This window comes from Orcinus orca, chromosome 6, assembly GCF_937001465.1.
Source record: "Orcinus orca chromosome 6, mOrcOrc1.1, whole genome shotgun sequence".
Classification (NCBI taxonomy): Eukaryota; Metazoa; Chordata; class Mammalia; order Artiodactyla; family Delphinidae; genus Orcinus; species Orcinus orca.
The window spans coordinates 119592851-119616207 of record NC_064564.1 but is presented as its reverse complement, the minus strand read 5'-3'; the positions used below and the strand labels follow the sequence as shown (position 1 = coordinate 119616207).

Here is a 23357-nt window from a genome sequence, read left to right as displayed (position 1 = left end):
GGAAGGTGGTGGGTGTGAGCAGCTCAGCTCAGCGGCGCCCGGTGCCCGGCGGGGGGGACGGTGCACCTGGGCCATGGCGGGTCCGCGCGGTCGGCGGCCGGCATGGAGACCCTGAGGTCCTTCTCCCTCAGGAGGGCACCGCGGCCTGGAGCCTGGACAGAGCCTTCCCCCCACGCTGTCCCAGCTCGCCACGCTCCGAGGTGGGGCCGTGTGACGGCCCAGCACCCGTGCAGCCGGCAGGCCTGGGCACCGAGAATGCGCTGCTGGCGCCGCCAGTGCCCAGCGCTGACCACTTGGGCCAGGACGTGCGGCTGCTGCCCTCAGGTGAGCCCGCGCCGCCCTGGGCCCCTGTTCTGAACGTGGAGCGTCCCTGTCTTGGTGCCCAGAGGGTCGGGCCATCTGTCCCCACCTCGGCCCTCTGCTTTCTCTCTGTCCCTCCCTCCCTTGGTGTGAGCCCACTGGTCTCGCGGCCTTAAAGGTCTGGCTGAGTGGGCGGGGGGTGCAGGAGGTGCGGGGGGACTCAGTGAAGGCAGAGCCGGCCCTGGGCCAGGCGGCCGCTCGCTGGGCTGTGTCGGGGTCGTGCTGCGGCTTAGAGCCCACGCCCCGTGCTGTGCTGAGTGAGGTCCTCCCCTCGGCCCTGAAAAATGTGTGTCCCGCTTCCCTAAACCAGTGACAGCCCGGCAGCTTCAGCCTTTGTGCTTGGACGGTTGGTTCCTTGGCCCTCGATGAAGGAAACATGCCCTGCGGAAGTCACTGGAGTGAGCACGTAACCTCAGGCTTTCTCTTGTCCGCCGTCTCCCCGCAGCTCCACTGACGCTCCCCGACGGTCAGCCGGCCTTCCCCGCCAGGGTGCTGATGTGCCCAGTGCCGCCACCCGTGGGCCCTGGCGAGCTGGGGCCTGGCTGTGGACCCCCAGGGGCTGCACTTGGCCTTCCAGAGCCCTCTGGGCCTGATCCTGTGGCTCCGTACCCAGGGCCTGGCCTGCCATCTGGCGCACCATCTCTCCAAGAGACTGAACATCTGCTCCCGGAGGCCAGGAGCCAGGACGCAGGTGGGTCTGCGAGGTGCCGTCTGGAGACCAGAGCGAACTTGGCTTTGGCGTTGAAGGGGCTAACTGGTAGGAGAGACTTAAGTCGTTCACACTTGGAGCAAAGCACGTTCCTTAGTGTGTGCCGAAAGTTCTAGAAGCTGATTGAAGATCGGTGACTTGACCTTTTGTTGGGATGTGAGGTGGGAGTGGGTGTCCAGGGCGTGGCCGGGGGGCGCCCGCCTGCAGCCTTTGTAAAGGCACTGGGGAGGCCGTGACCCTCCTTCTGGAGGGCGGTCTTGTCCCTGACCATCTGTCTACTTGCACGGCCTGGCTTGAAAAGAGAAACTATTTTCACATATTTCGGAACATTCCATTCTTGAAGCCCACATCGGGAGGCGTGGTAGGAGGGGCTGCGCGTGTCTCCAGCAGCGTCTCTTGGCCGCGCCTGCTCCCTCTGCTGTGGGCTTGGTGATGCCGCCGTCACAGGAGCTCTCGTTTCCCTTGACAGGAATGATGCCACAAGAGGCACCCGGCAGAAACGCGCTGTCGGAGCTAGGAGAAGAGGATTTTGGTGGAAAATTTGCTAATGTGGTACTTACCCACTTCTTTTTTGTTTTTTAAGCTATTTTTCATGAACTCCACTGAATAAGTATTCAAACTCTTTGTTCTTAAGTTGTAAGTAGAAAGATAATACTTAAAATTATCAGATTATCTTTTGAATCGTTTCTTAAAGAGAAAACTTGAATCCTTAAAATGTGAAGAGCTGATGAAAACATTAATGGGGAAAAGATAATTTAATAGTGTAAAGATAGGTATTTTAAGGAGAAGAAATGCTCATCTACAATGAAACTGCCTTGTCGATTTTAACTTTTCTAAAATGGAAAAACTTCCCTGATTTCTGCATCTCTTTCTACAATAGGATTCGTAAAATTTTCAGTGGTGTTTTTAAAACCAAGATTCATTTTATCAGACATGCTTGATATAAATACCACCTTGGTGTGCTGTAATCCCAGTGATGGGGGGTGGGAGGATAAACGCTTTTATGTAAACTGCATTCTGGAAGCTTCTTTACAGATACCCTGCTCTTTTTGGGCATCCCATCAGCAGGCAATTGCTGTAGTCTAAACTCTCCTTACGTGTTCCACCGTTAAAATATTCTGTCCCCGTGAAAGTAAAAATGAGAGTTAACTGTATTGAAAACAGTCTCAACCAAGGGATAAATATTTTTTTAAATGCTTCTATCTTTTATTTTTTTATTTTTTATTTTTGCGGTACGTGGGCCTCTCACTGTTGTGGCCTCTCCCGTTGCGGAGCACAGGCTCCGGACGCGCAGGCTCAGCGGCCATGGCTCACGGGCCCAGCCGCTCCGCAGCACGTGGGATCTTCCCGGACTGGGGCACAAACCCGCGTCCCCTGCATCGGCAGGCAGACTCTCAACCACTGCGCCACCAGGGAAGCCCGCTTCTATCTTTTAAAATGCCCACTGCCACCCCCTCTAACCAGTCTTCTCCTCGGTGCACACACGTATCCCATCTCCTCCGGCCCAGCAACCCCATAGAATTCCCGAATCCGCATCGTGAGCGCCGTGATGCTCCTAGAAGACGTTGCCCTTGAGTCCAGTCGGCCCTGGGGAAGCGGGGGGGCCGCTCTCCCCAGCCCCTCCGTGCCTGGCTCTGCTCACCGTAGTGGCGTAGCCTCTCGTGGAGTCTTAGGAGCTCCTGGGGAGGTGCCCCCGGTGAGCCTGCTTCGTGTTACCTTGGGACAGGGCTCCTCAAGGACGTCCCAGGGCTCCGAGTCACCTCCGGGCTGGGGGAGCGCTGGCTCAGGGGCCCTGCAGCCGCCTCCGCCTCCGCCACTGACGCCCACGCCCGACGTGAAGAGACCTGTCCAGGCAGCCAGGAAAGAGACCAAGGAGCCTAAGAAGGTGACTCACAGCCCCCAGCTGGGCGGGGCCGGGGGCAGGGCCGGGGCTCCTCCCCTGTCCTCACGCTGAGGCGAGGAGAAGGAATGTGTTTCTGTTTAAATCAAGCCAGAGGGGCAGTGAGCGTGTGGTGAAGCGCGAGTGGTTGTGTGTCCGTGTCCACGTGTAAGCCCGCCAGCTCAGAGCTGGAGCCGGGCCTGCCTCCTGGACGCCCATGGGTCCAGGGCCCGTCCACACGCTCCCCAGGGGGTGGGCTCTGCCCGACCCCCGTCACCACTGCTTGGCTTCGGCTCTTCCCGAAATTCCCGCGGAGGAGGTGCCTCCTTGGCGTTGTGTAGTGAGGTCGCTCGTGTGCGCACGCGCGGTTGTACGTGTCCTTTCTCCCAGCGCAGGGCATTCGGGGTTATTGGGGATAAAGCCCACGAGCGCTCTCGTCTGTGTCTTTTGGTGGCAGATGCACTTGTTCCTCTTGGGTGTAGCCCGAGGTCACAGGACAGCTGTGTGTGTGGCTCTAGAACGTCCTGCCAGCCCGTCCTCCTCAGTGGGTTACCAGGCACCCCTTCCAGCGGCCCCGTCCTCACCCCGGGGGCTGCGTTGTCGGCCATTGTGCTGGGCTTAGTGACACTTGGCTGTGGGTTCGTGTGCTTCTTCCCCCTCCACGTCCTCAAATGTGTGGGGCTGGCTCAGGTCTCCTCCCGTCCTTCGTGGGGTCCTCAGAGGTCGGCAGGCGTTGTTGCATGTTGTGGACGCAGGTCCTGCCGGATGTGCGTGTGTGCACACCTCCTCCAGCCTGTGGGTGGCTTTTAACGGCTACTGTCTTAGGTAAACACAAGTGTGATTCAAAACATGCGCGGGCCGTGAGGTAGAGCAGGACCTTCAGACGGGGTGTGACGTGCAGGGGGCTGCTCCCCGCCCAGCACGGGGCCGTCCGCTCTGCCGCAGATTCAGAGAAGCGGGTGAGGGGGTGTGGAGTTGCTGCTGCCTTTTGTGGTAGACGTCAAGGGCAGCGTATGAAGAATAAAGTCAATGTCCCTGAAGCCTAATCTCTGCCAGCCTCCGAGCACGAGGGCCTCTTCATAGAGCCCACGCGGACTCCCCAGCCGTCGCCACCCCTGCGGGGGGATGTCTCAGGCTGCACATTTGTTGGCATTCAGACGTGAAACGCTCCAAGAGGCGAGCTGTTGTTGTAATTTTTTTTAAGTGTGGTAAAGTGTACAGAAAACTTACCACTTTCACTGATTTAAGTGCCTGGCTCTGGGGCCTCAAGCACACTGTCGTGCACCCGTCCCAGGACTTTCTCATCTTCCCAGACTGAAGCCCTGCCCCCCAGGCTCGCTGCCGCCCGGCCCACACCTGCTTCCTGTCTCCGCGGCTTAGCCGCCTCCAGGCGCGCGTGGGCCACACAGGCTTGGTTGGCCCTTGTGTGTTGGGCTCCTTGCGCTCAGCGCCAGGCCCTCAGGGTTGTCCTGGTGGTTTTTATGTCCAGAGCAGCGACTCCTGGTTCTCTCGTTGGCTGCCTGTGAAGAAGAGGACAGAAGCTTACTTGCCAGACGACAAGAACAAATCGGTGCGTCCTGCCGGGTGGGCCCGGGGGGGCCAGTGGGTCCCGCAGCGGCGCATCCGCCTGCCTGTCTGCGTGGAGTGACGGCTCCGGAGCGGACCTGAGCCGGCGCCTCGGAAGCAGTCAGGTTCTGATTTCTGATTCTGTCCAGCTTTTGCTACTGAGTTTTCTTTTTACCTTTCACAATCGTGGCAGATCGTCTGGGATGAAAAGAAGAACCGCTGGGTGGACACGAACGAGCCAGAGGAGGAGGTGAGCCGGGATCCAGGCGCTCGCTGTGGCCGGGTGGGGAGCCCCGCCCTGGGCAGGGGCCTCCGTCTGCAGGGGTCTCCGTGGGCTCCGGGTCAGCGCGCAGACCCCGCACTGGTCCTTCCCTCCGCAGAAGAAGGCTCCGCCCCCACCTCCAACATCCCTTCCCAAGGCTCTGCAAGCTGCCCACCCTGGCCCTGGAGGGCCCCCCAGACCCGCTGTGAACATGTATTCTAGAAAAGCAGGTAACGACGGCCAACCAGAAATCAGAGTTCACTTGGGTAATTTGTTTGTCCTACAGGCGGGCCAGAGTTCAGCGATGATAACGTGCCCGCAAGGTGGTAGTTAGTTTCCCACCAGGAGGAGGACTGGTTTTCTGAGGATGAGTCCCCGGGGGGTGGGGGCCAGCTCTCTAGAGAGTTCAGCGTTCCTGGGCGGACCGTCGTATCACTGGGGAGCTCAGGGCGGAGCGGATGCGATCGGCCGTGCCGTGGTGTGAAGTGGGACCCCTCGCCCGGGCAGAAGCCAAGCAAATGTGCCCCAGGAGGGGCCCCCTTCCGGGCCAGGCCGCCCCCGGGAGTGGAAGCCTGGCGTGGTGCTCTCCGGACCCCAGAAGGACGGCGGGGTGACCTCGCTCCCTCTCCCCGTGGCAGCCCGAGCCCGAGCGCGCTACGTGGACGTCTTGAACCCGGGGGGCCCCCAGCGGAGCGAGCCTGCCCTTGCTCCCGCGGACTTCTTTGCGCCACTGGCCCCGCTCCCAATTCCCACACACCTGTTCGGACCAGACCCAGGTAGGCAGCACGGGAGCAGCTGTCTGTGTGCAGCTTCCGACCTTTGGCCTCTTTCTGAGAGCCTCTGGCCTTAATCCTCTTTTAAGAAGAAATAACTGCTCACCCACACGCAGAGCGCCCGCGGTTCCCCTGTGCTTGTCTGCGGGCTTGTTTCCCTTGGCCTGCCTGAGGACCTGGGTGCAGCTCTCCCCTGGGGCTGTTCCCTTTGGGCCCCAGCGATGGGGGGTGGGGTGGGGGGGACGAGTGACCACCTCCCCCACTGTCCCCTTCACAGACGCAGAGGAAGCACTGCCCGCCGAGGGGGCTGGCAGGGAAGGGCAGGCACCGACGGGGGGGCCAGAGCCTGCCTCGGAGCCCAAGGTGAGCAGTGCCGTGGGCCCGGGCGGGGGGCCGGGCAGTGGGAATTCGCCTCCTGCCCCGACCCGAGGCGGCCCTGACCTTCTCCAGAGTCTCGTGTACACAGAGCTTACGGTGTGGCCACACGTGCATTACCTAGTCATTTTGTCTTGCTGAACTTTTTACAGTGAAGAGGTTTTTTTGAATGATTATAATGTGTATGTGCAACGCAGTCGTTCAGAGTTTGGTCTCTGAGGTTGGTTGGACGTGGATTTCAGCCCTGTCTTCTCCAGTAATTAGCTTTTTTTTTTTTTTGCGGTACACGGGCCTCTCACTGCTGTGGCCTCTCCCGTTGTGGAGCACAGGCTCCGGACATGCAGGCTCAGCGGCCATGGCTCACGGGGCCAGCTGCTCCACGGCATGTGGGATCTTCCCAGACTGGGGCACGAACCCGTGTCCCCTGCATCGGCAGGTGGACTCTCAACCACTGCGCCACCAGGGAAGCCCCAGTAATTAGCTTTTTAAAGGTGGGGGTCCCTCAGCCTCTGAGCCTCAGCGTCCTGCCCTGTGGATGGGCCGACGAGTGCGCAGATCACAGGGCCGCCGTGGGGCTCACGGCAGGCGCTCAGTAAGGATGCGCTGTGGGTGTTGGAATAGCAGGTCCTCGCGGCACCCTTTCACGACCCCTCAGCGGGAGCGCCCCGTGGGGTAGAGCGGGCCGTCCTGGGTGGTCCTGCCTCGGTGGGTGCCTCTGATGCACGGGCTTTGCAGTAGCTGGCCTCCCTGCTGTCCCGGCAGGTGCTCAGTTCTGCGGCGACGCTCCCTGGACCTGAACGCCCACCCTCCGGAGCGGACGGTTCCCAGGGAGGAGAGGTAAACGGCGCCCGATGAGCGCATCTGCTGAAGGTCTGGGCTGAGGAAGCTCGTTTTATTGTCCAGATGGCTTCTTTAAAACGCAGTTAATGGGTAGGAAAAGGGCAGCTTAGAAACTTTCTAGAACTCAAAAAGTGTTGTATTCCTTAAGGTCACGCTTGTTTCCGCAGAGTTGTTTGGGAGCTCTGGCTAGAGCGAAGGGCTGCGTGTGTGTTCGGCAGCCGGGCTCGCCCCTCTGCCGGGCTCTCTTGTCCTCGGCCCCTCGGGGGGCACGAGGTCTGGCCGCCTTGGGCCCAGGCCTGGGCAGACCTCCCTCCCCGCAACCAGGGGTCGTTTCCAGTAAAAACTGTACATGAAAATAGGCGTTTCGGGCTAACTCTGGCTTTTCCCCCATCGAGCCGTGCTGACCCTAACGGCGTCACGAAGCTCCTTGGGAGTGAACTGCCGGCTCGGAGCGGTGGCGTGCACGTTGATTACTGTATCTGTCTGTGTCTGTGTGTTCTTGCTGTTTTGTAGCTTTCGCGCCGTAGTTCACTGAGCTCGTTATCACGTGAAGTGAGCCAGCATTTTAACCAGGTACCTGTGGCTGGCCGTGTGCACCGGACATGGATTTGAACGGGGTTGTCTGTCTTTCCTTTGAGATCGCTATGCTGGTCGGTCATCGTGCCCCTGGCCACTGACATTACTTGTCACCTCCCAGCCATCACATGCCTGAGGATGCAGTGTTCCTTTCTTTAGAAGTTTTTAAAGGGTGGTGTTGAATAGCCAGACACATCAACAATCGAACTGACCCCAAGAAGCTTGTAGTGAACGAACAAGTTCTGTGCAAGTGCTCTTTCTGAATTGGTTTTTTCAAATGACTAGCCACAGGCACAGCCTCAGAGAGAGAGAGAGAGAGAGAGAGAGAGAGAGTGTGTGTGTGTGTGTGTGTGTGTGTGTGTGTGTGTGTGTGTGTGTGTGTGTGTGTGTCAGAAGCCCACTGGGTCAGGATGCTCTCATTTGAAAGAGAGAATTCTGTTTTCTGACAAGCACGAGAAGGTTTAGTTCAGGCAGGCAGAGTGAGGCAGTGACAGCTGTCCGGGTCGCTCTGTGTGGGAAATACAGGAATACTTCATCTTCTCTGCGTACTGGGGCACTAAGCTCTTCCCTCGGCTTGGCAGGAAGGCTTCACGTGACTTGTTTTACTTGTGAGTTAAAACGCTGGATCTTGTAGCTGGACCCCTGAGGTCTACAGCAGTCAAAGCACCTGCTAAGGGCTCCCCCGGCGCTGAGTGCCCGCTCAGAGCTCCGTGCCACCTCGTGTGTTGCTCCGGTTCTAAAGCATTGCACTCTGCATGCTGCTTTGGTTTGAACCATTAAATAATTAAGTACAGCGTTGCAAGAAGTATCTTTGACCAGCTTCTGTGGCACACTTGAAAGTATTGGTATTATAAACCCTTTCTCAGAAATAGTACCTGTATTTGCAAATGAAACAAGCCTCCGTGCGCTGTTGTTGAGGTGAGCTCTCTGTGCTTCTCAGGCTCCGGGTGCTCACGCCCCTGCAGGGGGCCCTCCCGCAGCAGCGGTGCCCTTCTACAACCCTGCTCAGTTTGCACAAGTAAGTGCCCCTGCTGTCTCCCCGGGGCGGGTGGGAGCAGGGTGGGGGCTCCCCCGGCGAGACCCTGACTCGCCCGCTCACCCTCTCCGGCTCTGCCACGGCCCTGGGTGGGGGTGCCCCCGCCGGTTCCTGCTGACACTGCTGTGGGGCAGGCCTGACTCCCTCCCCGATGCTGGCCTTGGCCTCCCTTCACCTGGTAGCTCGTGACCTCCAGGCCGGGAAGGTCATGAATGCTTCCTTTTATCTCTCTCCCTCCCAGGCTCTGGCCTGTGGAGGATGGACTGGCCGCCAGTCCGGGGAGCGCAGGTTGGGGGGCAGAGGTCTGTGGGGAGGTCTTGGCCTTCGGGATGCAAAGCCTCACCTGACACCAGCCTGTCCCTGCCCTCACCGCCTCGCGTCCCCGGCCTCGGGCTTCCTCGGGGGCGGGCCTTCCTGCGCCCTGCCCCTTTCTCTCACCCCCGGCTGCCATCTGCTTCTCCATTCCACGATTCGGTAGTTGTTTCCTTCTCTCCTGTAACCTGCATCTTGCAGTTTATGCCTTTACAAAAGCTCCTTGACTGTCATTTCAGTTGGCATTTTCGTGGGAGCAAGAGGAAGCACCTGTGTTCTGTCCACGGCCTCCCCTGGGCATCCCTTGCACCCCTCGGTGGCAGGCCAGACCACGCTCTCCCTGGGCTCTGTAGACACCAGCTGCTGGAGTCAGCCTCACCCCACCACCCTAACCAAGCCGCAGGCACCTTTAAAGGGAATGCCAAGATGTGCTGCTGACTTGGTCTGTGGCCGTGGGCTTGCAAACAGAATAAAACGAACAGAACATGCCTGTTTGCCGAGAGAACGGTCTGTTCTGGCTTCTTCCACAGACCTGCTGATCCTTCCCCCAGGGCCCCCCCCCCCGCCGTCGGGGACAGGCGTGCGGAGCTCAGTGCTGTCCCTTGTCGTTTCAGGCCTCTGCTGCCTCGGGAAGTTCAAGGATGGGAAGGATTGGCCAGAGGAAGTACCCAGCATATTGAGCTAGATGGTCCCTGTCCTGGACTGGCATGTGGAACCCTGAAGCGATTATTCCACCAAGAGCTCATCAGACTGATTGCCTGCGACTCCCGTCTGTTCCCAAGTGGAGACGGATGCAGTGATTCAGAAATGATTTATGAAGTGTTGCCAGCATTAATTCCACCCCTTCAGGAAGCTGGATGAAAAGAGGGAATCTGTGACCTACTAGGATCTTCCACCTGAAGGCATGATTTAAGGATCCAACATTCACAGTCATCTGAGGATGTTACACTAAGTGAAGCTGGAAGCATCTCGGCTACGGGAGGACTTTGCTTTTCAGTAACTAAGGCACCTCTGAAAACCTAACGGTGAATTACTGCCAGGTAATCCCAGGGTCCTTTAAGACGCTGGAAGGAAACTGCACCTTTGACTCAGAGAGGAACGCGGCCAGGGGTGCACGTCCTGAGGTGGTCAGCCCCCACCTCGCGCTGTTGAACCTGGAAGGATGCTTCGTCTCAAAGGAAACATGGGCTTCATTTAGCAACAATTCCGTTAGGTTTCGAGCGCGGCCCTCGCTGCTGACGTGTGTTTATCTCCTGTAGCGAAGATGTGTCCAGCCCTGCGTAATTTCCTGTGGCCTCACTAGGACCATGACGCTTCCACGCAGCCGGAGGGACTGACTCTGCTGTCAGCGAGGGGCGGCTCCGTCGCTGGGACAGAGCCACAGGGCCCTTGTGCTCTGACGTGACTGATCCGAGTTAATAAACCAGTGTCACAACTGTGACTGATAAGTTTGGTTTGGACTTTTCCCTGTGGACCAGCTGAGGCCATGTGTTCTGGTCTGGCTTCCTCTCACCATTGCGTCATTTAAGGAGTTGGTAACATCTTGAAGAAAGTGGCTTAAAATAATTTCTTGTCAGAAGCTCTGGAATCTGATCTTTCTGCACCGAGACCTTCCGTGGCTAATATGCTGACTCAGCCTGTGAACCTGCACAGGAAGACCTCCTCCTGGTCGACTCAGCTTTAAGGCTTCATCGACTGTTCTTAAAACTGTTCACTTTCTTCTTCAGTCTAAGGAAAAGATTTAAATATTTAAAAAAATCATTAGGAAATAATTTCTGTAGAACGCTGGGGGAACACGGTTTGTTGGGGCTTTAGTCCAAGGGTAGGACTTGTGTGAGGGTGGGGTCCGCGCGGGCTGCTCTGGGCCACCTGCCGTCTAGGAAGGACTCACAGAACGGTTTCCAGAATGTTTCACTGATTCGTCCCTTTGGGAGAGGCCGACCTCGTCGACGGGCAGTCTCCCGGGTCCCAGGGTCAGCGCTCGGTGCGGTTCCTGGGCCGAGACCCACCTGGCGCCCTCGGCTTCCTCCTCAGCCCTGCCCGTCGTCCTCTGTGTCTGACTGCCAGCGACGTTTGATTCGAGAAGCTTCCTCCGAGGCGGGAGCTGCTATTTTTCCTAAGTGCACATTGTTAAATAAAATATTTTGCGCTCTCAAGCCCTTCGCCATGTCTCCTTTTGTTGACTGGAAGCCCGTGGGGAGACCCTGGCCTCACCCGCCCCTTGTGGATTGGCTTATAGAGGCGCCCCGGGCCACTGCTTCCCGTCTTCTGCCAGGCTCGCCCGTTAGGGGCTCCCAGGAAGAAGGGGCCCCTCTCTGATCGGCGGCGGGTGGGCCTGATGGGAAGACCCATCCTGATGGCAGTGACAATGAGGGCCCAGGGCAACGCTATGCCTCCTAGTATCCCCTCTGCAGGGAAGGTCCCCCCGCCCCACTAGGCGGAGAGGAGAGCAGGGGCTTCCGGGCGCGGGGAAGACGGGCAGCGGACCGGGGAGCGGGGCGGACGCGGGGAAGGGAGCCGCGGTGTTCTTGGCGCCCACCAGAGGGCGCCCTCCCGCCTCGCTTGGCGCCGCTGGGTCCTCCGGCCGCCAGTGGCCGCTGCGGGCGCCGGGGCCGGGGCCGCCCTGCCCGCCGGTTGCCGGGGAGCGGCCGCCGAAGCCCGCGGAGCTGGGGAGCAGGCGGCGCCCCGAGGTGGGGGCGCGGGGCTCTGTGACCCCGGGCGGGGCTGCGGGAGAGAGGAGACCTCCGGGCGGGGTGAGGGATGCGGGGCGGCAGTCCTGGAGGAGGTGCGGGGCGGGGGCTCGGGGCCCAGGGGTCCTCGGCACGGAGTGACCCCTGGGCAGGGGCGCGGAGGCCTTGGGCGGGGCTCGAGGACTGGGCGGAGCGACCCTGGGTTGGGGTCGGGGCGCGGGGATTCCTGGCGCGGCATCGGTTGCGGGATTCCCGGCGTGGGGCGGGGCGCGGGGGTCCCGGGCGCGGGTCTCGTTCCCCTTCCCCACCCCCAGCCCCGCGGCTCCGCGGCGGTCGTTGCCCTGGGGCCGGCCGGCCCGACTCGCAGTCCTGAGTCAGGGGCCTTTGCTGCCCGGGCCGCAGACCCGCTCAGGGTCGCCCGCTCTCGGGGCGGCGTCTGCGGCCCGAGCGATGGTGGAGGGCTCTCAGGTGAGCGAGGCCGGGCCGCCGGGCTCCCGGGGGAAGGGGCGCGGGCCGGGACCCCTGCCAAGGCCGTGCCTACGCCTTGGGGGCGGGAATTCTCAGTGGGTCGCGCCCCTGGCTCCCCACGTGAGGAGCAACCCTGTCAGGAGGGTGGCTTCTCTCCTTCCTAAGATGCTGGGCCTTCACCCGCCTCCTAGGAGGAGGCGGCGGCCCGGGTGCCGACGTGCCTGTTCTTGGTGGGCTGCTGCTGACCTGTCTGCTCTGTCACCCTGCACCACAGCTGTCCTCCAGGATCATTAAATGGCATTGGGGCCCCGGTCGTGGAAGGCTAATCGCGTGGTTTTCCCTTAGGTACTTGCCGAGGACTCCAGACCGTCAGGGCTCCCAGCCATGCAGCAGCTGGCTCTGCTCCAGCTGGACCACCCCGGCCCCAGGGGGAGCTGCTGCCCTTTCTCTCCTCCGCAGCTCGCCCAGCGACGGCTGACCACGCATCCCTGACGCTGGACGTCGCCAGCAGCCCCAGGAGGAGCTGTCTCCCGGCTCGGCCAGGCTGCCCCCGGGTGTGAGGGCTGGCCGCTGGACTGTGCCGTCCAAGTTGGCGAGCCTGGGGCACTCGGAGGCCGCCCAGCAGCCCACCGCCCAGGGGCATCTGCAGCCTGAGGTCAGAATGCTCAAGGGACGGCTTCCAAACACTGACGAAGACCTCGCCGCCCGCCCGGGGTCCCCGGCCGCTGATGACCGTCGGGGACCCGAGAAGAGCCCAGTGCGCCCCCTCGACACCCCGGCGCAAGTCGGCAACGAGGACCCACAGGCCAGGGGGAGACCCTTCAGTCCGAAGCCGCCGCCGCCGAGGCCCAGGCTGGAGCGAGCGTTGTCCCTGGATGAGAAGGGCTGGAGGAAGAGGCGTTTTCGAACCAGCCGCGAGGACCTGGCCACGAGGAATGGGCCCAGCCCCTCCGGGGGCTCCCTGCAGGACGAGGCCCCCGGGACCGCCACCCGCGGTGGCTCCCCGCCCTGCCTGAGCACCTCCCTGCAGGAAATCCCCACAACTCGTAGGGCCCTGGGCAGCGGAGGCCCCTCCTCGCTGGGTAACTGTCTTTCCGGAATGATCAGCACTTCCCTGGACCTCCTACACCGGGACGGGGCCTCGGCCGGGAGCACCCCGCGGCTGGCCAGCCTGCTTCCCCCGCGCCCACTGCCCGCCATGGACTGGAACGTCGCCTCCGACGCCCTGCGGACAGCAAACAAGGTGGACTTGGATCACGCGGACCGCCAGCTGCGGTGGCAGGCCAGACCGTTCTGGGCCCACAGCGGCCTGCGCCCCGGCCGGCCCCCGAGCCCCCTGGCCCGGGACGACTGCTCCCTACACTCGGCCAGGTCCGCCGTCAGCCTCCTGGCGCCCGTCCGCACCAAGGACGTCCGCAGCAGGTAGGGCCTCGGGGGTGGGCGGCATCGTGGCCTGCGTCCGTGGCTTTCGTGGGCCTTCAGAAGCCCCGTGGGAACCACGGAAGCCTCCCCTGAAAGCGTGTGAGGTGCTGCAGCGGGTCTCCCTCCACTGACCCCCATCTCCCAGGCCCCCCCAGCTTTTCCTTTGCGTCTCAGCCCCACAGGCTCTATGAAGCAGATGGTGGGGTACGCAGATCTCTCTGCGCACTGGGCGGCCCTGTTTTCCTTCCCATTTCTTGCTCCATCGGGGACAACCTTCGTCCACGTGTGCAGGTCGGCCCAGGACTCCAGGGTGGGTCGGGGAACGCGCGTCCACGTAGCCGCTTTGGTCAGGACCAGCATTTAGCCAGCCGTGCCCTGTGCACGCGCTGGCACCTTTCCAGGACGGAGAGCTGGACACGGCTGGGCTGCCCCGAGGGGAGGGTCCCCGGGGCCCACCTCTGGCGGGGAGGGGCGCAGGCAGAGCCCGACTCGTGCACTCTGCTCTCAGGAGCGCCCCGAGATTTCTCAACGTTCGGGGCTCCGTCTGCCAAGGGCTGCCCAGCAATCCCCACCCCGGCTCCGACCCCATGGGCAAGGAGAGGGGTCTCGCATCTCGGAGGACGCCGGGCGTCCGGGCCTCAGGGGGCTTGAATAACTAGTCCGTCTTGACTTCTTTATAGTCTGAAGGGGAGGTGGGCGCCACCCTTCCGCTCGACTCCCATCTCGCACCTCTGCCCACCTCTCCCGAGGCAGCGCCATGAGGGCTCACCAGGACCGGGGTCCCAGGCGCTTCTGAGCCCAGCCCAGCCACGCCCACCAGCTCGCTCCTGACCATCGCCTCTGGGAGCCCGGTGCCCACGCTGTGACTCGGGAGGCCATCCCGCGCTCTCCCCGACCCCCGGCCCTGTCCGTGCTGGGCCTGGCCGCTGACCGCTGGCTCTCACGGCCCCTGCCGCACCGGCCGGGGCTGGGCAGGTTGTTTGAAGCGCACATCGGGCCTCGGCCCTGACTTGGGGGCCCCACGCCATCCACTCCCTGCCGGGGTGCTCGAGGCCCCAGGGGGCAGGGGGAGCTCTGTCACCACCGCCCCCCGCCACACCCTCCCATCCAGACCAGGCCTGCGCCAACCCCTCTGGACGTGGGCGCGGGCAGGGGAAGAGTGAGGCAGTCCCTGTGCTGGTGTCCTGGGGTGGCCGCAACAAAGCGCCGCAGACTAGAGCCTTAAAACAGGAGTTACTCCGTCCCAGCTCTGCGGCCAGAATTCAGAGATCAGGCGTGGCAGGGCCGCGCTCCCTCCCGAGCGTCCAGGGAGGGCCCCTCCTGCCTCTTGCAGCTGCTGGGGGCCCAGGCGTCCCCGGCTTGTGGCCGCGCCGCCCCCGTCTCTGCTGCGTCCTCACGCGGCTTCTCTCTGTGTCTGTCTCTCCTCTTCTGTAAGGACAGCGGTCATTGGATTTAGGGCTACCCTCATCCAGGAGGACCTCGTCTCAAGATCCTTAACTAATCACATCTGTCTGCGAAGATCCTTTTCTAAATAAGGTCCCATTCGCAGATTCTGGGGTCAGGGGGCAGATGGAAGGCAATCCTCACCCGCCCCCGCCCTCGGTGAGCCCAGCAGTGAAAGCCAGGCAGGTGGTTCCTCTGGCCGCCAGCCTCCCTCCTGCCCCCTCCATCAGCGCCGGGCACTGTTGTAGGGCAAAACGGGTTCCTTTGTTAAAGTAATTCAGCATGTTTCTCGTAAAGGGCGAGATCTCTTCGTGCGTTTAAAGTATGATTCCACAGGGAATTCCCGGGTTGTCCAGTGGCTAGGACTCGGCACCCTCGCTTCCATGGCCCCGAGAACTAAGATCCCGCAGGCCGAGCAGCCTAAAGACGAGTATGAGTTCTCTGCTCAAATTGTATGCAATTTACGTAGGCTCGCCTGTTCCACAGAAATGAGAAGCACGTCTCAAAATCAGATCCCCAGCTTTGCTCTCACACAAGCAGCCGACAGTGGGTTGACGGGCTCCCCACCTCCAGACCCTCCGTGTGTCCTAGGACACGGGTCAGCAGGCTGGGTAGGGACTGTTTCAACTGTGGGAGCCGTGAGGTCTCTGTGGCAGTGCTCAGCTCTGCCGTGGTGGGTGGGAGAGCAGCCCAGGCCTGGCACCGGCAGCGCGGCTGTGGGGCAGGAGCGCCTCCTTCAGGGAGGCTGAAGGGTGAATCTCAGGGCACTTTCCACGCCACGGACTACTGGTTTTTCCCAACCATTTGAAAGCATAGGCGACCTCCCTGGTGGTCCAGTGGGTAAGACGCCATGCTCCCAATGCAGGGGCCCCGGGTTCAATCCCTAGTCGGGGAACTACGTCCCGCGTGCCGCCACTAAGTCCGAATGCCACACCTAAAAGATCCTGCGTGCCGCAGCGAAGATCCCGCGTGCTGCAACTAAGACCCGGTACAGCCAAAATAAATAAATAAATGAATACGTATTTACAAATAAAATAAAAGCGTAGGAGCGATTCTTAGCTTGCGGGCTGCACGCAGACAGTCTGGATCTGGCCCGGGTCGGGGCTGAGGACTGAGGAAAGGGACGCAGACTGTGCCCTTGGAGGGGTTGCTTTCTGGTTACTCTGCTGACGGGGCTGGTTTGGAGAAGACAGCCCCGCGGGCAGCAGTCAGCCGGTGAGGATCCTCAGCACGGTGGGGTGACCTCAAGGAGGTTCCTCCCTCCTGACGTACTTGAATTCATGTCCTCCGAAGCTTGGTCAGGGTTTAAGAGTTTCTCATGCGAGTTTGTAAGGACTGGATCCTGATTTCATCTCCTTCAGAGGGATTGGTGCCTGTTTGCAGGCTAAGGGGTAGGGATTTCTTAGCAAGTTGGAACGAACACAGCAAGTGAGACATTTGAACTTGGATTGAGCGCATGGGTTCCCCTCCCTCCTTGCGAACCTGACCAGACACGGTCCTATCACAGGTCCTCCAGGAACGGTTTTCACGTGGTTGAAAAAAAAAAAAACCCAAGGCCGTACTAACGTTCTTTTCATGACATGTGGAAATTACATGAAACTCAGGTTTTGGTGTCCTTAAGTGCAGTCTCATTGGCACATGGGCATCGGCCGAGGCTGCTTTCAGGGGTTAAGCGGTGACAGACCGATGGCCTCGAAGCCTAAGTCCTGCACGGCGCTCACGGAAGGAGCGGATGTCAGACGCGGCCCCCTGCGCGAGGGCAGGACCAGAGCTGGGGCTTAGCTGTGCTGTATTAGGGCCTCTGCGACGCTGTTCGAGACTTTGCACCATTTGCCTGCTCTATTCTATGAGAATCTCACAGTGGATTGAACTTTCGGGTCCTGTGAGGACAGGTGTGTCACGGGCAGCCTTTACGAGCTCCCAGTGCTGGGCGGCGAGGCAAAGGCTGGAGCCCCGGACAAGGGCGCACGTCCCCCCCAAGTCTGCTTACTGTGCAGAAGCCCACCTCGACCTCTGCGGCCCTTCCGGGGCTTTGCCCTTAGCGGTTCCACAAAAAAGCCCCAAATGTCACCTTTACGTCCCTCCCTCTCAGGAGGCGACGGAGGGAAGCCGAAAGCCTGCGGTGTTTGTAGCGCTGTGAACACTGCGGGTTTCCCTAGAGAGCAGGGCACCTCGGCACTGTGCTCTGTGCCGACCACGGGGTCCTGAGGGAATCCCAGCTCTGGGAGAGGAGCTCCCGAGCCCTGGGAGGTGTGTCCTGCTCCCGGCCCCTCCCTGGGCCCATGTGCTGCGACCCCCCCACCCCCCGGCCCCGGTTCAGTCTGTCCCGTGTCCGCAGGAGCTACCTGGAGGGGAGTCTCCTGGCGAGCGGGGCCCTGATGGGGGCAGACGAGCTGGCCCGCTACTTCCCAGACCGGAACGTGGCCCTCTTCGTGGCCACGTGGAACATGCAGGGACAGAAGGTAAGCGGGCTGCCCACCCCCACCCAGGACGGCACTGGGTTCCCACCAGGTTCTTCCTGGGGCTCCCCCAGCCTCCCCGTCCCCCGGAGGGGACTCCTGTCCGTCACACCCTCTCGCCCAGCTCTCCACCACCTGGTGGGGCATTAATGCTTCTTTTTGCAGACACACCGTAAGTATTTTTTTAGAGCAGTTCTAGGCTCCCAGCACATTTGGGAGGAAGGGGCAGAGATTACCCGAGAGCCCCCTCTCCCCGACGCGCGGCCTCCCCGTGGCAATGCCCAGCACAGGGCCAGGCGTTAGGGTTGCCCCAGGCCACTCCTGGGTGCACCCTGGGGGTCCCAGCACGCATATGGGGACGTGAGTCCGCCGCTGTGCGCCTTGGACTGGCGTCCACACCAGAACCCGAGTCTGTTTCCCGCTGTGTGTCCCATGCGGTCAGGGGCTCCTCCATCCCGCCTGCAAGCCGGGGCGCTTGGAGCTCAGGACATCTGTGCCAATGGGACGAGCATCTGACCACCGGGGCGACCGAAGCCGGGCAGGCTGGGGGTCCGCACGCTGATTTCTGGGGAAGCCCGCTGGACGCCGTCCCGCCAGCTTTCTCTCCAGCCACCCCGTGTCTCCTGGGAGTCCCCTCCCACAGTTAGGGGGCTCCATCCCTGCGCGTGGGGGGCTCCGATTCTGAGGCCAGCCGTGGGCTTCCAGACTGCGGGTGACCTAACACTGTTGCCACCACCGGGGTCTTGGGCCATCTGAGCGCCTGCTGTCGTCCACATGTGCCATCATGCTTGCTGTCCAGAGAATCGAAGCGGCCGCGTCCTGGGCTGACATCGGGGTGACAGGCGCGGGGAGAGAACAGGGCAGGGCTGGGGTGGACGGGCCCCCACGAAACAGCAACCTGAGCCGAAGTGAAGGCAGGTGCCCGGGCTGGTGCCTCTGCCACCCTCGGGGAGCCACCAGCGTATCCACGGCGTGGCCCACAGCAGGACCCAGAGGGCCAAGGCCGGCAGCAGGTCGGGGGGTGAAGACCACCGACCGGGCGCCCGCTTCCCTCCCCGGGGCTGCAGTGAGGGCAGAGGTGCAGAGGAGGGGGCGTCTCCCTCCCCCCGACCCCATGCACATCAGGGGTGCACTTGGGGGATGGCCAGGCCCGTGGGTGCCCAGCGAGGGAAGAGCACAGCCAAGGGGTGGTGCAGGCTTGGCGAGGCCAGGCTCGGGGGAGGAGCGGCGGCCTGCCTGGGCCAGGGGCTCCCCGTGGTGGCCTCGGGAGCGGCCTCGGGTCCCCAGGCAGCAGGAGCCCCTCGCACTGGGCCCCTTCGGCCCCTGCCAGGCGCCGCTTTTCTGCAGGAGCTGCCCCCGAACCTGGACGAGCTCCTGCTGCCGGCCGAGGCTGACTTTGCTCAGGACCTGTACGTCGTCGGGGTGCAGGAGGGCTGCTCGGACAGGTAGGGCTGCGCGCCCCTCTCCCGCCACTGCTGCCGCCCCGCCCCATGTCTGGGTGCACCGGTGCACCCGGGTCCCTGTGAACAGCGGCGCCAGGCGGGCCTTTGGGGCTGAAGCTGCTGTGGCCCGAGCGCCCCGTGTGCGGCAAGACGTGGGCCGTGGCCGAGCCTGGGCTGAACCGGGATCGTTGGACTCGTAGAATTTAGAAGGAATGAGGTTCATCTTCTTGTAAATAAGGAGCTCTCCAAGAGATAGCGGGGGCAGGGGCCCAGCGCAGTGCGGTCCCGCGGGCTCCAGCCCAGCAAGAGATAGCGGGGGCAGGGGCCCAGCGCAGTGCGGTCCCGCGGGCTCCAGCCCAGCCAGAGATAGCGGGGGCAGGGGCCCAGCGCAGTGCGGCCCCGCGGGCTCCAGCCCAGCAAGAGATAGCGGGGGCAGGGGCCCAGCGCAGTGCGGCCCCGCGGGCTCCAGCCCAGCAAGAGATAGCGGGGGCAGGGGCCCAGCGCAGTGCGGCCCCGCGGGCTCCAGCCCAGCAAGAGATAGCGGGGGCAGGGGCCCAGCGCAGTGCGGCCCCGCGGGCTCCAGCCCAGCAAGAGATAGCGGGGGCAGGGGCCCAGCGCAGTGCGGCCCCGCGGGCTCCAGCCCAGCCCGTGCAAGGTGTCGCTCGCCTCTCCTGGGTCTGCCTGCGGCCCGGGCTGTGTTGCCAGTTTACCTGCTGGGGGGTGGGGGCAGAGCCCCGGCAGCACACGGGCAGCAGCGCGAAGCCTGGCCGGAGCGGAGGGACCCCGACTGCACCAGGCCCTGCGGGGAAGGTGACCTCCCTCCTGCCCCCCGGCTCTCATCAGAGGTCGGGGACCCAGCCTGTCACTGGGGATGCAGGAGGAAGCGGGCCTCCCAGGGAGGCCCCGGGCTCCCCGTCGTGCTGCGCGACCACGGTGCCCCTCCCCACAGGCGGGAGTGGGAGACGAGGTTGCAGGAGACGCTGGGCCCCCACTACGTCATGCTGTACTCGGCGGCCCACGGGGCGCTCTACATGTCCGTGCTCATCCGCAGGGACCTCATCTGGTTCTGCTCCGGTAGGCAGCCCCGGGGGCCGGACGTGCGCGTGGGGGGCAGGCGGTGCGGCGGCGTGGGGCCTTCGGGGCTGCGTCCGGCCCGGTCAGCCCTGCTCCCTCCGTGCAGAGGTGGAGAGCTCCACGGTGACCACGCGCATCGTGTCGCAGATCAAAACCAAGGGGGCCCTGGGCGTCAGCTTCACCTTTTTCGGCACCTCCCTCCTCTTCATCACGTCCCACTTCACCTGTAAGTCCCTCGCCCCTGGACCCCCAGACCCCTGGTGGCAAGGGTCACGGTGCAGACGCTGTGTGATTAGAGCTTGCTGGGGTTGCGGGGGTCTGCCCCCGACGGACCCCCCCAGGCGCCCAGCCCTGGGCTCAGAAACCTGCCTCTGGAGAGGGCCCCCCACGCTGTCCTTGCAGCTGGAGACGGGAAGGTGGGCGAGCGGCTGGTGGACTACAGCAAGACTGTCCAGGGCCTGGCGCTGCCCAAGAATGTGCCGGACACCAGCCCCTACCGCTCCGACGCCGGTGAGCTGCTTTACCTTCCCCCGAGGACGAGGCGGCTTCTGCCGTGTTCTCTGCAGGGTTAGTGGGTTGTTCAGATGGGCTGTTCAGAGCTTTTGAGAGTCGAGGTCAGAAAAGTCTGGAAAGTCGCTTGCTGACCGAAGCGAGGCCTGGCGCCTGCTCCCTGAGTCGTGACCCGTGACCGCGTGAACCCAGAAAGCTGTGGACGCGCCCCCCAGCCCTGAGCCCCAGCAGCGTCGTGGGCTGCCACCTGCTTTCCAGGGAGCCCCGGCCTTGCGGTGGGAGTGAGGAGCACGGGGAGCGCTCGGCTCACACGCTTTTCCACCCCCTCACGCCCCAGCGGACGTCACCTCCCGCTTCGACGGGGTCTTCTGGTTCGGAGACTTCAACTTCCGCCTGAGCGGCGGGCGGGCGGCCGTGGAAGCCATCCTGAAGCAGGACCCGGGCGCCAGTGTGCAGGAGCTGCTGCAGCATGACCAGCTCACGCGGGAGATGAAGAGAGGTGAGGCGGGGAGAGCAGCCGCCCGGCCAGGAGGGACCCCGGGGGGGCGGGGGCAACCCTGGGCTCCGAGCCGTGGCTCTGAGGTGAGGGCTCTGCCCGTCCCAGGGTCCATCTTCAAGGGCTTCCAGGAGCCAGACATCCACTTCCTGCCGTCGTACAAGTTCGACGTCGGGAAGGACTCGTATGATACCACCTCCAAGCAGAGGACCCCTTCGTACACGGTGAGCCGCCCGCGGGGCTGGGGCAGCGTTGGGCTGGGCCTCCTGGGGGTCTTCGACACGGGGGCTCTTTCAAGGGCAGCCGACGCGAGGCAAGCCGGCCCAGCCCGGCAGCCCGACGGCCCCTGGAACCCTTCCCACAGGACCGCGTCATGTACAGGAGCCGCCACAGGGACGACATCTGCCCCGTCAAGTACTCCTCCTGCCCCGGGATCAGGACGTCCGACCACCGGCCTGTGTACGGCCTGTTCCGGGTCAGAGTGAGGCCGGGGAGAGACAAGTCAGTACCCGCCTCACTCCCGGGTCCGGGGCGGGGGGGTGGCGCAGGGGGGGCCGCCTGGGAGCACGGCCTGGTCTCCTGTGTCCTGATGCCCCGAGGGGAGCAGGGTTCCAGCCGCCCTGCGTGGAGATGTCTGGCGTAGGTTGTCTGAAGCAGGTGTCAGGCGAGCGACACGCCAGAGGGACGGGTCCTCACCAGGACCCCTGGAACAGCCAGTGGCAGCTGGGGTTGTCCTAGAGCTGCTGCGAGGCAGGCCTGGCACAGGCGGGAGGGAGCGTCCCGCTGGCTCATGGCGCTGTGCTGCGGCTGTGCCGCCAGTCAGGGCAGCCGCGGGGACCCGGGCCTCGCCATCCCCACCCTCCACGTGCCGCCCGCAGCAGACGCCCGAGTACGGAGGCCAGGAGGACGGCGCCCTCCTGATGGCTCTTTCCTCCCCAGCATCCCGCTAGCCGCCGGCAAGTTTGACCGAGAACTGTACCTGTTAGGAATTAAGAGACGGATTTCCAGAGAGATCCAGAGACAGCAGGCGCTGAAGAGCCAGCACTCCAGCGCCATCTGTACCGTCTCTTGAGGAAATTTGCCGAAGGAGGACTGGTCACCTGCAACCCGGGAGGGTATCTGACCCAGGAACCCGGGAAGACGGAGGAGGCTGCCGTCCGGGACGCTGATGAACTGCTGCTGGGGGCTGCCCGCTCCTCTGCGAGAGCCCGACGGGAGGCCCCAGGTCCGGCGTCCGCCGCTGGGACAGAACCGCACGCCCCCACGGCGCTTCCCTCTCTCAGGGCGGCTTCCCCGCACTGCGGCCGCTGTCGGTGGGAGACCCCGGGCTGGCCGTGAGTAGCTCGCGTGCCCTGAAGCCAGCGGCAGAGCCCGCGTGCGGGCCAGGCACCCTGACCTCCTTTATGTCTGCACGTCCGGATCTGCAGCCTCCCAGCAGCCCCTCAAACCCAAACCAAGAGCTGCCCTTCCTTGTCTGAGCGCCAGGCACGCCGCCGGGGGTCCGGTGACCCTGGGCCTCTGTTCCCACGGCACGCGCTAGGACCGAGCTGAGGCTGGGATGAGGACGGCCGGCCGGCGGTTCAGGTCCACGAGACCACCTCCTTCTCCTCTCCCGGTCCATTTGGGTCCATTTGCTTAGGTAACGTTAGCTATGAGCGAGCGGCATTAACGTTAAGTGGTGCGTTTCCTGGGTCTGAGAAGCCGCTGGAAGGTTGGAATGTCACACCTTACCAGCCTAGGCCGGCCCCCACCAGCCTGGATGTCTTGTTTTCTTAAAGGGTTTAGAGTCCGATATTGCTTTGTGTCTTAATCCATCTCGTAAAAAAAAAAAACTTACTTAGGCTTTGAATGTGGGAAATTCTAGGGGCATTCAATCTAGTCTTTATTTATTTTTCCATATTTATCTTTTTAAATAAATGCATCTATTGAATCTTAAGCTCTTCCTGGCCAAAGATTGAGTCCTAGAAAGCAGCAGTCTGTTGCAGTGCTCTTGTAAGACGCTGTCACGTTCCGAAGCAAGAAGCTCGGTCTCTCCTGGCCCCTGTGCTGTGCTCCTGTGCCCCCGCCCACTGCCCCCAGGTAAGTGTCTTCTGAGAAAGGGCTTTTAGGGAATAGTGAGCACTTCAGACTTGAGTGAATCGTGATCAATGATGTAAAGCCAACTCCCACGAATACCGACATCAAACTTTTATTCGCCTCCGCTTCCAAAATATGGAGTGTAAATTCTAAAGCAATACACACGCAATCTTTTGATACAAACGGGAGAAATTCCATTAATGAGAAGGCACAGCTAATCCCATCTGATTTCAAGAACCTCTTCAGGTTGTATGTATAAAATTTTGCTCAAAGAATATGCCATTGAGCTTTGAATCAATTAACAGAAAATCTCTTTGTTACAAGGGTTTTTGTGGTAACGGGGCTCGAAATGAGTAGGGTTTATGGATTCTTTCCAGGCATTTTCTCTGACCCAAATCATGGAGAAGAGAGAGTTAACGCGACACTGGCGTGTATTAGTTTGGCTTGACATTGGGCTTCGTGTCCTTGAGGGGGGGTCACTGCGTCCACCTCATGGGTCCGAAGTGAAGCAGTTTACTTACCGTGAGCCGTTACAGACTTCAGACGAATGGGCTTTCACTTGGACGTTTAGGTTGAAATTCAAATTAAC

The 23357-nt window shown here is 62.2% G+C and overlaps 2 protein-coding genes across 16 annotated transcripts in view; both read left to right on the top strand.

Moving 5' to 3' along the window:
• SEC16A (SEC16 homolog A, endoplasmic reticulum export factor) overlaps positions 1–10844 on the top strand; it is a 32807-nt gene extending 21963 nt beyond the window's left edge. For 4 of the 11 annotated variants that reach the window (XR_004479650.2, XR_004479653.2, XR_004479654.2 and 1 more), the window contains exons 19-32: positions 132–324; positions 806–1051; positions 1539–1621; positions 2796–2954; positions 4438–4518; positions 4708–4764; positions 4895–5006; positions 5415–5552; positions 5827–5912; positions 6687–6761; positions 7278–7337; positions 8281–8358; positions 8928–9195; positions 9303–10844. Coding sequence is in view for 5 of the 11 variants with exons in the window: in XM_033415270.2 (XP_033271161.1) it covers positions 132–324; positions 806–1051; positions 1539–1621; positions 2796–2954; positions 4438–4518; positions 4708–4764; positions 4895–5006; positions 5415–5552; positions 5827–5912; positions 6687–6761; positions 7278–7337; positions 8281–8358; positions 9303–9368 (1434 nt within the window). In the remaining 6 variants the exon portion in view is untranslated. The remainder of the gene's footprint in view (positions 1–131; positions 325–805; positions 1052–1538; positions 1622–2795; positions 2955–4437; positions 4519–4707; positions 4765–4894; positions 5007–5414; positions 5553–5826; positions 5913–6686; positions 6762–7277; positions 7338–8280; positions 8359–8927; positions 9196–9302) is intronic. The other 7 variants (XM_033415270.2, XM_033415265.2, XM_033415272.2 and 4 more) reach the window with 5 other exon arrangements.
• Positions 10845–11287: 443 nt separating this feature from the next.
• On the top strand, positions 11288–22628 carry INPP5E (inositol polyphosphate-5-phosphatase E). 5 transcript variants are annotated; one of them, XM_012538753.3, is made up of 11 exons: positions 11288–11441; positions 12192–13268; positions 17050–17173; positions 18518–18615; positions 19562–19686; positions 19793–19912; positions 20089–20196; positions 20534–20695; positions 20801–20916; positions 21057–21193; positions 21632–22628. In XM_012538753.3, exons 2-11 carry the CDS (start codon positions 12508–12510, stop codon positions 21762–21764), a joined length of 1884 nt encoding a protein of 627 aa, XP_012394207.1. In that variant the 5' UTR covers positions 11288–11441; positions 12192–12507; the 3' UTR covers positions 21765–22628. The 5 variants fall into 5 exon arrangements, with proteins under 5 accessions (XP_012394207.1, XP_033271182.1, XP_033271184.1 ...); XM_033415291.2 differs by having other exon boundaries at positions 20996–21193; XM_033415289.2 differs by lacking the exon at positions 11288–11441 and adding an exon at positions 11629–11846.
• Positions 22629–23357: the final 729 nt, after the last annotated feature.